The following is a 13,046-nucleotide window of genomic DNA, read 5'->3' as shown; positions in this document are numbered from 1 at the left end:
TAATCTATCAGATGAGCAAAAACTAAAGTCTGTCAATATCAAAATGGTATGTTCATGTTTTGCTATTGGGGATATGAATTTGTACAGCTGCTCTGGAGAGCAATTTGAGAAAATCTGGAAAAACTGATCAACCAACTCAGCAATTTTACCTCTGGCATCAACCATCAAGTACACAGTGCATATATGCAGAAAGTCTGTACTATGTTGCTCTTTGTAGCAAAAAAAAAAAAAAAGTTTGCTATTTTGTGGTAGCAGAAAAGCAGAAACAACCTAACTATGCATCGGCAGAGAAACAGGTAAAGGAAATGTGGTACATTTATACAAAGACATAATAGTTAAGGGAAATAAATTAGATCTACATGTAATAACACGGGTAGTCCTCAAAAAATTAAGTTAAAAAAAAAGCAAGTTACAGAACAAAATGTAATTTATAAGACCACTTACATAAATTCTTAAAACATCTAAAACACTATATATTTTCTATCTATATAAATAAATAATAATTTTAAAATAACCTGTAAGAATATACACCAAACTCACAATAAAGGTGAGGTTACTTCTGGAGAAGGGTGGGGAACTGGCATTGAGAATGGTGGTCACAAAGAACATTAGCTTAATCTGTAATGTTCTAATATTTTGAGAAGGAGTCTACACATTAATTACTCTCTTGAATACTGTTTTAGAAGAGTTTGTAAATAAACAAGCCAAAGAATTAGTTTTTAAATATGGATGGGAGAAATATGGGTATTTATCATTTTCTCTTTTGTATTTTTCTTCAGCTTTTCAATCTCTTCCTCAAAAAAAGTAGTTTAAAAAAAAAATCAAATAACATGCTGCATAATATGAACATTAGCACCTACAGTCATGATCTGATCCTGATGTGTTCAAATTATCTGGTTTTATTATTTTATTATAATACAAGTAAACAGTTAAGTCAAAATTATAGATCACACTTACGCATGTAAGGCAGTTTTTCTGGGCAGGGGAGGTATGCTGAATATGTGAAGTTTTCCGGAAGATACGTTGTTGTTTGAACAAGATAATCACTTGAATTATTGCCTTCTGGATAATCTTGGAGAGAGAGAGAAAAGTTACAACTGAAAAATTGCCTTTTGCTTTGCCCCTAGTATGAAATACATCACTGCAAGAAGACTACAATATGCAATCTACAGAAGTACTTAAAAGCAATCATCTATAAAGAACTAGAGAAAAGCAAACCGCTGCTGAAGTGGACCTCTCAGCATGATTTCCCAAGAGAGGTCTAGAGAATGGCATACCCTTCTCCTTGCATACAAACCTACCAATTCCATTTGCAACCATATGAGAGCACCTGTTCCCATCCCTCCCTTGGCTGAGCCAGAGCTAAAGGGAATGTGAAAGTACACCAGTGAATCCTCTCCACTACCAAACAGCCAAGGGTGTGCTGAACGATCCTGCAATCACAGCACACTGCTACTAGCAACCAACCACACAGCAGAGGGGTGGGAGTAACGTTTTCTCACCACCTCACGCTTCAGAAACTGAGATTTACCCACTTAACCTACTTCTGTAATACAGCCCATTCTAGACCTTTAAATTAGTCATTCCCAGCCAATGGGCTGCAGTCTATAGGGAGACTTGGAGCTATTATTACATTAGGTACATTATCTTTAGAGTCAGCAAATTATACCTGTACAGGGCAGTGGTTTAGAGCACCAAAGTCAAATGCCTGAAGTTCAAACTCTTGCTCCAACACCTACCAACCAGCTCTGTAATACAGGGCAAGATATAAAGTAGTTTCTCATCCATGCCTATGCCTCATATTGTTGTTTGCAGATTTCAATAAGATAAAATATATTAAGTGCTTAGAACAATCTCTGGTCCATATAAATATTTACTAACGGTGGCTATGACTGAATTTAGAAATGAGCACCTGACCCAACATGAGACAGTCAGAGCCTTAGGATTTTTGACCATGGAACCAGAGAGATCACATTTCATATCCTATGTAGAGGAAACTGGCCTAAGAGAATGAGATCAACATGCAGTGAGTAAGAAATGAGAGACAGAAACAGCTGATTAAACTACTGTCTGTCTCCTGGATCACAAACCATGAACCACAGAAAATGAAACTCTAGCAGGTATTTTAGGAAAATGAACATATTCTTTCAGTCTCTAGTGATCTGCTCCAATGAGAAAGACTAAACCCTCTGACCCGTGGAAAAATAGCAGAATCCTGCAAATTGGATATATAAAGTATGTGAGAAGAGCCAAAGAAAACTAAGCACCTCCCCCATACACCTTTGCCTCACATAAATATTCATTCACCATCAAAACAGAGCTGATGGGGATGCAAGCTGGGAGTCAGGACAGCACTTCAGAGCGAAGAGACTCACCCCACCTCCAAGTCCTTCTAAGGAAGAGGGCCTTGCCAACGCTGCTAAGCAGAGGTTGATGGGGATAAACAAAGGCTCCAGGCCTGGTACCAAGGAAGAGAAAGAAGCTGGAGGAGAAGGTCCAGTTCCAAAGGACTGCATGGAAATCCCAGGCATGAATTTGACAGGGCATCAGCAAGGTGTTAAGATAACTGTATTGCCAGAAAACCCCAACATGATCAACAGAGACCAATGATGGTCCAGCTGCTGGGGCCTATTCTACCAGGAAGTGGGAAAGCTCCAGTGGGAGAAGCCTCCCCAGTGCCTCTCTCTGGAGGAGCTTTGGAAAGCATTTAATAAGGAAAATCCTCCAAACCACAGAGGGGAGAAGAGATTCAGTGGACATTAATTGTTTTGTATACTCAGACCAAGACCATAGAAACTTCTCTAGTGGGCCGGGCCAGTGGCGCACTCGGTAGAGTGTGGCGCTTGGGAGCGTGGTGGCACTCCCGCCGAGGGTTCGGATCCCATGTAGAGACCGGTCCGCTCACTGGTTGAGCACAGTGCGGGCGCGACACCGAGGGTTGCGATACTGTTGCCGGTCACGGTACGGGCGCAACACCGAGGGTTGCGATCCCGTTACCGGTCACGAAAAAAGACAAAAAGAAAAAAAAAAAAAGAAAAGAAACTTCTCTAGTTTCCCAGACTCTATATCTCAACCATATGTATCTGAAAGATTTAAAGACACCAAAAATAAAATAACTGTAGGGCAGTCCAATAAAGTTCTGATTCTTTCCTTAAGATGCTTTTTAAAAATATATCTATCAAGTTTCTCAAATTTCAAGTAATATTTTTTAAAAAGGCTTCTCCTTTTTGGGGGATTCCTACTTTAGTAGTGGTAGGAGCTAGTGCTCTAAGCATGAATTAGGTTTCTATTGCTTCCACCAAAAATGATTAAGAATACTTTTGTTATGAGTTTTGTGATAACTCTCAAATTCATTGATTTATACCCTAGAGTTACCTATTTTATCTTCAATCAACAAATAGATTTTGCTGCTTAATAATACAACTTGTACCATTTTTTTTTTCATTTGAAAGGGAGATAAAGCATTCTTATTTCAGGGACACAATAAGAAAAGAAAAAAAATCAAACACAAGAAATGATTCTTAAAAATTAAAAATAAGTTTGCCCAATTATTAAAAATCAAATCAAAGGATTGTAATAAAGTCAAAGCAATCTTCCAGAAGGTAGAAAGAAAAGAGAAAGAATTGGAAAACAGGAGAGAAAAGATAATAAAATTAGAGGATTCTTTCAGGAGCCACAAATCCAAATAATAGTAGTTCAAAAAGAAGGAACAAAAAATAGGAGGAAGACAAATGATCAAAGAAATAATACAGGTTGAGCATCTCTTATCTGAAAATCTAAAATCTGAAATGCTCCAAAATTTGAAACTTTTTAAGTCCCAACATGATGCTCAAAGGAAATACATACTGGAGGATTTCGGATTTTTGGATTAGGGATGCTCAACTGTTACATATTCTGCAAAGATTCCAAAACCCCCAAAAATCTGAAATCCAAAACACTCTGGTCCCAAGCATTTCGGATAAAGGATATTTGACCTGTACAGGAATATTTTCTAGAACTGAAAGACAAGAGTTTCCATACTCCTAGACCCAACTGTACCCACCAAGAGAAGAAAAACAAATCTCCAAGATGCTCTTTGTAAAATTTCACAATATAAAAAGACCCAAAAGTCTCCAGAAAGAAAAAACTGGTCCATACAGTAACTGCAATCATAATGACCATCGGATTTCTCAAAAGCAACACTGGAAGAGAAAAGACAAGGACTTGGGAATTTCAAAACCCCTCTTAGTGTGGTCAATTCATGTGCCTAAAGAGCTTAGGAAAAATTGGTGATAGATAAGTAGAAGGCTCAGCAAATGCGGGAAAAGAGTTAATGAGTAATATCAGTAAAAATAAAACGGTCCACAAAATGACAGCTACTTGACTCGGGAAAAACAAACAAACCATTATTTACATACTCTTAACAACACAAACAATACTGATTTGAATTTAAATTGTGATATAATTATATTGGTGGTAAGGGTAGGTGAAATTGGGACATGCTATAAAGTACTACATTCCCTTCTCCCATAACAGTAAATCAAGAAACAACAGAATAGAAATATGAAGATAAATAAAGAATAAGCTATTAAAAATTTAAAATCTCTAAGTCTCTGAGGATTGAGACTCGGGAGGAGGGAGACAGGAGATGGCTGGTTTTTATTACAATCTGATTTTTAAAATATAAAAGCACTACTCAAAATAAAAATTTAAGAAATTTATATAGTTTGCTCTTCCGTATGAATAAATGAACAGTCAAAACAACCAATAATAAATAGGAAGTTCCTCACAAGTTAGATAGCTCTCACACTCAAGCTCTCATATGCACACGCACACACACACACACACACATATTCATCTTACAGCTTTTTTGCATATACCACTGGAAAGAATAGATGGGCTAGCTATAAAAATGATGGTTTTTCTTAATCTCTTTAATCAATTTTTATTAAGCACCTACTATACTCCAAATTCGTAGGACCTAGAAATAGAAAATAAATAAGGTTGTCCCTTGGGGTCTACTGCATTTATAAATTCCAAAGACTCTTTTTTTTATAATCCTGAGGCAGAAAAATATTTATATTCTCATGCAATCCTCAAATAACTTCTTAAGGTCATGTATTAACTTTAAATTGGAATATTTTCTTACTCTGCATAATTTATTAATTCTTGCCATTAATACTTGGACCTCTCCACTTAGCCACGTGCTATAATTCTATAAACCCACATCCAACTCAGAAATTTCAAGCTTTCTAGGCATTTCTGCAAAACAAACCGTTAACTCCCCCTGGGGAGTTTGGTGGCAACAGAAGGACCACAGAAAATTGTTTCACTTTTTATTTTAGTGCTAGAATGACTAAGTCTTTCACAAAAGAACACATTCATCACTTTTATCGGTTTTTAAAGAACCAAAAATTTTTAAAAGCATTAAAGACATGCAATATCAGTATATTCATTTCCTCTGATTACAAAGTTTTAGAGCTAAAAGTGTTATTCTTGGCCACATCATCATCAATGACCATAAGGAGCTTAACTCACTGTCAGACTTATAGAAACGCCTCTCACTCCTTGAGTACTTGGTCCAGTGGTATTTATGTCATCCCAATGTATTATCTTTATATAAGTCTATCCACCATCCCAGCCACTAGCCTGAATATCTCATTTAACAAGAACGTACAGAAAATAAACACTTCGCCACTGACAATACAGCCAATAATGATTTAAGCCTTTGCAGACTATACTGTACTGAGCCCAGAGAATCATTATTCCTACAAAAGTTGTTAGGTGAGAAACGTCCATCAAGTACGACCACTGCTTTCAAAGTCAGAAACAGTTTTTAAAGGTTACACATGATACATGCATTTCAGACATCTACCATATTTGCCGTTAAGCAGATATTATTTCATCTAATGAATGGATAAAAACAAAATGAGTTCTGGGCCCCCTGCCTTCTTCCTCCCTTCCAGAACCACACCCACAGAAAAGGGAAACAGAATGAAAACTACTGGATAGGTCCCCTACTCAGCCCTCATTGGACCTTATCATTGAAGGGAAAAGGAGAATAGGACCAAAAGACACCTCTCAATGGCTTATTTTTCCCTGCAAAAGAGCAGCTTAAAACTGGTGGTAAAAACTCCACGAGAGTTCTAGTCTGTTTACCACTAAATTGTGTCAGGCAGCAACGTCTGAGGGCCTCTCCTCCTATGCATCCATAAACAAGGAAGTGTGGTGGGTCATTTCTAAAAAACCTGCCAATTCTAACACTGCATATTCCATATCACCTGCTTCAGTAATTATTTACTGTATATACCTTGTTTTCCTGGTTTGACTAGTTCTGTAGGCTACAAGGAAAGACATCACTTGATTCTTTACAAAAATATTATGTATCTATTTCTGTTTAATGCTGTAGAAAGTCAGATTCAGGGTTAAAAAGCCTTTTTTTTTTTTTTTTTTTTTTTTTTTTTTTTTTTTTTTTTGTCTTTTTCCGTGTCCAGCAACGGATCGCAACCCTCAGTGTCGCCCCCGTATCGGACCGGGACCGGCAACAGGATTGCAACCCACGGTGTTGCTCCCGCGCCTCACTCAGCCAGTGAGCGGGAACCGGTCTGTATGTGGGATCCGAACCCTCGGGCGGGAGCGCCGCCGCACTTCCCAAGCGGCGCAATGTAGCAGTGCGCCACCAGGCCGGCCCTAAAAAGCCGTTTTAGAAATCAAATGTACTTATAAATATCACGGCCTATTTACCATTTACGGTTAAGTTTTAAGTGAGCCATTACATATTAATCAATTCTCCTCCAGGGCTCAATTAGTTCTTTGTACATTGGCCATTATGTCCTTTTTGGCAGATTATATCTGTATAAGTCTGTGCCGAAATAACCAATTACATTACAACTATTTATGTTTCCATTTCTCCCAGAAGCCTGGAGATCCTCATATAAAGGAAGAATGTTTTTCTTAATGTTTATTTCCAATATCTAGTTAAGTATATGAACTATACTAATTGTTCAATAAACGTTGGTTAAATGAATATGGCAGAGCCTCATAGTTGCCAAGTCAAACTCTATCTCCCTTCCTCCTTAGGTAACAGAAGCCCAATTTCATTCAGGGCACCAGTGTGCCCAGTTCAAATGCTTTATTTCCCAGTGCCCTTGCATGTGGCCATGCAATTAAATTCTGGCCAATGAGATATACAAAGAAATATTGTGTGGGACTTGCAGGAAGGCTCCTTAAAAAGGGCACTCTTTTTGTTCTTCCTCCCTCTTCCTTTCCTCTTTCCTTCTGACCCAAGTACAAATTTAAAGACTGGACCCCCGGCAGCTATCTTAGGCTATGAGTTCACTGTGAAGCTACATGACATAGCAGAAGATGGAAAGCATGTGACGACTGACTTTAAGAAGCCTCCACAACAGCCACAGATATGCAAGTTCCAGACTTCTCTCACATGAGAGCAGAAAGCCTCATGTTATTAAGCCACCGCAGTCAATTCTGTTATAACCAGACACAATTCCTAATTGATACAACTGTCTCCTGAGAACAGTTTTACTTCAGTAAAGGAACCATGTGGAAAGTTTTCAAAGGTTCATAAAAGTAAGCAAGCTTTAATCAAAGTGTGCATCAGCTGTTCAGTGTTTATTGAAACTGATTTGGTATGGGAAGGAAAGGATTTCCTTTTTATATTTTTAAATTACAGGGTGCTGGAGGAAAGTTTGTCTTGCTCAAGTTATTGTTTCTCCTAATCAAGCTCAACACCCACACACAGAACTTAACTCATATCCCAGGAAAAAACCCTGATATGCAACAATTTTTAACAGTTACTTATACAAATACAGTAACCTAAAGACGGTTATATCTTTTCATTTGAACAAACTTTTAATGAACACTTTCACAATCAATTTTTTTAACTAGCATAAGTCCTAAAGAAACTTTTAAAATGTTTAAATTTCTCCTAAAACTCACCTCTATTCAGAAGGCCAATTAATACAAAAGGTCGGTTAATGAGACTTTTACTGTAGTATTTTACTGTGGTATTAAAATATCAGGGCTGGCCAGTTAGCTCACTTGGTTACAGCATGGTGCCGGTAACACCAAGGTCAAGGATTCAGATCCCTTTACCAGCCAGCCACCAAATAAAAATAGAGTATCAATTCTGTTGAGACAGTCTTTTTAAAGTTAAAAGATTAAAAGAAAACAAGAGTGTTTTGATTTGAGGTATAATAGATTAGATAAAAGACCAGAAGGGATTTTGTAAAAGCACATGTGATATTAATTGACAATCAATATGTTACAGTCTTGAATTTTAGAGGGTCTAAAACTATTACCCACCTTAACATACATTTAAGAAAACAACACCTATGGTTGAGAGATACAGACTTCCTATTAGGAGGGAGAGGGAGAGACAGAAAGAGAGAGAGAGAGAGAGAGAGAGAGAGAGAGAGAGAGAGAGTGTGTGTGTGTGTGTGTGTAGATTTTCAGTGTCACAAAGGAAAACCTGTTGACACAAATTAAACCTTTAATTTTAACTAGTTAAAATGAGAATATAAAGGTTATAACAACCGACAATCGATCCAACTGAACCCTTTAAAGTAACACCGAATAATACTCCAGAAGACATTGTGGGAACACCGCCATAGGAGAGCATTAGCATTCTTCCACAATAGTTAAGTCCATCTACATCAATTCTACCATCAATAAATCATTAGCTTGGCCTATTACTTTAACCTTATGTGACTGTAATGGAGATTCTACTTCCAGATAACATTTTTAAAAGACAAGAGCAGCTACTGATTTCCAATTTTACAAAATATCTCCTTTAGCTTCTTAAAGAGGCCATAAAAATAATAAAAATCTTCTATAATTAAAAACAATATTTTCTAGACCTACTTGGAAAAATATTTTAGGAAGTGGAATGGGCATAAAGATCGCTCATTAAGATGAATAAATTATTCTCCTTGTGGTTAATTTCTCTTAAGTATAATAGGTAAATTTAAAAAGTATAAAACCCTTTTTATATTTTGTTTATGTTTGCAAGAATTAAGTATCTTTGTACAAAATCCCATCAATTTTGTTACCAAACCTTTATACGTCCTAAAATATGTGACAGTCCTGATTTGCATAGTAAAATAATCTACCAGTATAATTAGTAGGAGATACCTTCATCTTTTCCAGGGAGTTACTTGGAGGCAAATCAGAGTTTAAAAGATTTGGTGTACTGCATTGTGACTACAAGGGTAAGAAGCAGAAGCAAAACAAGGTAAAGAAAGAAGAAGTCTTACCTGTACCGTTGAGTGTACTGTTTTTATTTGTATACAGTCTGATCATGTGTCCTATTGTTTTTACATTTTCTCTCAACATTATACCTCGAGCTTGTACCATAAAGAGATATGTGTTGGCTATAAAAGAAAAAAAAGAGAGAGACAGAGAATGTCATATCTCAATAAGCTTTTTTTTTTTAAATTTAATAACATTCAGAATTGGTGAAGTGCCAAATAAACACAAACTGACGCAATTAGCATGTCCAAAGGGAAAACAAAAACATAAAATGACTACTTCCCACAATAAAAACTTACAAAAAAAAAGTTTTTTTAAAAACAATAAAAATAGGGCCGACCCTGTGGCTCACTCGGTAGAGTGCAGCGCTGGGAGCACAGTGGCGCTGCCGCCTCGGGTTCGGATCCTATATCGGGATGGCCGGTGCACTCACTGGCTGAGTGCAGTGCGGGCAACACCAAGCCAAGGGTTGCGATCCCCTTACCAGTCACAAAAAAAAATAAAAATCGGGTTCGGATCCTATATCGGGATGGCCGGTGCACTCACTGGCTGAGTGCAGTGCGGGCAACACCAAGCCAAGGGTTGCGATCCCCTTACCAGTCACAAAAAAAAATAAAAATAAAAATAAAAAAATTGAAGTGGCAATATCCATTTATCAAACAGACTGAGACAGGTTAAGTGAACAAACTGAAATACCATAACGAATCCCTTTATCCCTAAATGATTTACTACTTATAAAAATATACTTAGAAATTTCAACAAGGCATTTATTGTAAGTACTCAATACAGTTACAAAGTTCATTTTCTCTAATTCTGTATTAATTCCCTCAAACCAAAAACTCCACAAAGGCAAGGATTCTTTATCTAATAGCAAATATATCATAAATCACCATAATATCTAGTATGGATAAAGATCTTCAGTGGATCCTATAAATTCTCAATGTATTTGGGAAGGGGAGAAGTGATCTAGAATCAATATCTATTTTGGAAATTTTTAAGAGTTAATTACTTGAACTTTACACTCCCTATCAATCACAAAATACCTATTATGATTATAAAAGCAAACAAAATCAAAATCAATGTGTACTTTAAAGTAGGCAAATTTAATTTTTTGTGATAAGTGCTTCAAAAATAGGCCCGTAATTACTTCCAATGGGAGAAACTGATAAATTGTCAAAGATAACAAAAATCTCTTGACTTTTGAGACACCAAGCCTCCTCAGAGAGGCATAGAACTAAAGTCAGAAGATCCTTTCCTGGTCCGGAGACTGCCTGTCTGCTTGGGCAGTACATAAATTTGGACAGCTCCCTGGATCTCAGTTCCCTTGCTGTAAAAAAGGAGTACTGGACTAGAATCTCTAAAGCCTCTTCTACTCTAAATTTTCTAAACACAAAGCCAAAGGAGGTAAAAGATCTCTACAACAAGAACAAATCACCCTGAAAGAAAATAAAGAGGACACAAAAAGATGGAAGAATTCCATGCTCTTGAATTGGAAGAATAACACTGAGAAAATGTCCACATTACCCAAAGCAATCTACAGATTCAATTCAATCCCCATCAAAATGCCAATGATATTCTTCATTCTTCTAGAAATAGAAAAAACAATCATAACATTCTAAGAACAACAAAAGGCCCAAAATAGCCAAAGCAATCTTCAGTAAAAATAAATGAATAAAGCCAGAGGCATTACCCTACCTGACTTCAAATTATACTACAAACAAAGCTATAGCAACCAAAACAGCATGGTACTGGCATAAAAACAGACTCTCAGACCTATGCGACAAAATAGAGAACCCAGAAATCAACCCACATACTAACAGCCAACTGATCTTTCACAAAACTACCAGGAACATACACTGGAGAAAGACTACCTCTTCAATAAATGGTGCTGGGAAAACTGGACATCCATATGTAGAAGAATGAGACTAGACCCGTACCTCTTGCCATATACCAACATCAATTCAAAATGGATTAAAGACTTAAATAGAAGATCTGAAACTATAAAACTCCTAAAAGAAAACATAGGGGAAACACTTTAGGAAGTAGGACTGGGCAAAGACTTTATGAACAAGACCCCAAAAGCACAGGCAACAAAAGAAAAAATAAACAAATGGGATTATATCAAACTAAAAAGCTTCTGCACAGCAAAAGAAACAGAGTGAAAAGACAACCTACAGAATGAGAGATGAGAAAGTATTAACAAACTATGCATCCGACAAGAGATAAACATCCAGAATATACAAGGAATTCAAACAACTTAACAGTAAAAAAACAAGTAATCCAATTTAAAAACTGGGCAAAGGAGCTGAATAGGCATTTCTCAAAGGAAGATACACAAATGGTCAACAGGTATACGAAAAAATACACAACACCAACTCAGCATCAGGGAAATGCAAATCAAAACCACACTGAGATATCATCTCATCCCAGTTACATTGGCTATTATTAAAAAGACAGAATAACAAATCTGGTGAGGATGCGGACAAAGGGGAACCTTCCTACACTGTTGGTGGGACTGTAAATTAGTGCAGCTGTCATGGAAAACAGTATGGAGGTTCCTCAAACAACTACATATAGAACTGCCATAAAATCCAGCAATTCTACTACTGAGTATAGACCCAAACAATGGAAATCATCATGTTGAAGGGATACCTGCACTCCCATGTTTACCACAGCTCTATTTACAACAGCCATGAGTTGGAACCAACCTAAATGTCTATCAACAGATGACTAGATAAGGAAAATGTGATATATGTACACAATGGAATACTACATAGCCATAAAAAAGAAGGAAATTCTGCCATTCACAGCAACATGGATGAACTTGGAGAAAATTATGTTAAGTGAAATAAGCCAGGCACCGAAAGAGAAATACCACATGTCCTCACTCATAAGAGGGAGCTAAAAAAAAAAAGGCAAAAACAAATAAATTAACAAGAAAGAAAGTTACAACATAGTAATCTGTTCAACTTTCAAAAGGAGAGAACAGAAGTGAGGCTACTAGAGATGGGGGGGAGGGTTAGCAAGAAATTGGTAAAGGGCCACAAAAAATAATTACATTGTGTAATGTTGAATATACTAATTATACTGATTTAGGCATCATGTATTGTACACAGGTACTGATGTTCAACACTGTACCCTACAGATATGTACAATCAATTATGTTTCAATTAAAAAAGTAAAATAAAATCAGAATTTCAGCCAGTTTGATCAGGGAAAAAATAAACAAACACAAATCCAAAAAATCATAAACCATTCAAATGAGAGGCCGAGTCTCACTGCCATGGCAAAACCAAGAAACTTCAAGTCTCAGTTAACGACTCTTTCAATTCTAAGATAAGCTGTCTCTGAACACAGTAATGACACTCTCAAAAAATGAATGCCGAATGAAAAAATTAAGAATGCCAACTAATTTTCTGAGCCCTGGTCTACTTACAAGATGGTACAGAGAGATGAGAGAAATATAATGTTTACTACTTCTTTTCCCGCTTTTTTGTAAATCTGAACTTGCTCAAAGTACAAATGAGCTGAGCATAAATAAAACTAATAGAGAAGCACAGTAAAATAACACTTTTTCTTCTACCTTAAATCCACAAGAGAGAGAAAAACGAAATCCAAGTTTCACATAAGCTTTACCACAATTATTTTTAAGAGCATGTCTACATGCTTTCTAAAAAGCAATCCTGTAATTAGATCTCACTTGTTTAAGCTTGACTTTATTATACTGGGTTACAAACACTACAAGTTTTTATTATGTTTTTGCACTTGAGTGGACTTTAAAAGAATGAAGAAAAGAGGCA

General features: G+C 36.6%; 1 protein-coding gene across 2 annotated transcripts in view; it reads right to left on the bottom strand.

Moving 5' to 3' along the window:
- B4GALT6 (UDP-Gal:betaGlcNAc beta 1,4- galactosyltransferase, polypeptide 6) overlaps nucleotides 1-13,046 on the bottom strand; it is a 65,197-nt gene that overhangs the window by 39,017 nt on the left and 13,134 nt on the right. The window contains exons 2-3 of one of the 2 annotated variants that reach the window (XM_008569613.1): nucleotides 9,252-9,368; nucleotides 958-1,071 (exon numbers count right to left, since the gene is read on the bottom strand). In XM_008569613.1, coding sequence (XP_008567835.1) covers nucleotides 958-1,071; nucleotides 9,252-9,368 — 231 coding nt within the window. The remainder of the gene's footprint in view (nucleotides 1-957; nucleotides 1,072-9,251; nucleotides 9,369-13,046) is intronic. The other variant, XM_008569614.1, reaches the window with a different exon arrangement.

The sequence above is a fragment of the Galeopterus variegatus genome, unplaced genomic scaffold, assembly GCF_000696425.1.
Source record: "Galeopterus variegatus unplaced genomic scaffold, G_variegatus-3.0.2 Scaffold520, whole genome shotgun sequence".
NCBI lineage: Eukaryota > Metazoa > Chordata > Mammalia > Dermoptera > Cynocephalidae > Galeopterus > Galeopterus variegatus.
The sequence above is the reverse complement of the archived record's forward strand: the minus strand, read 5'-3'. Positions and strand labels throughout refer to the sequence as shown.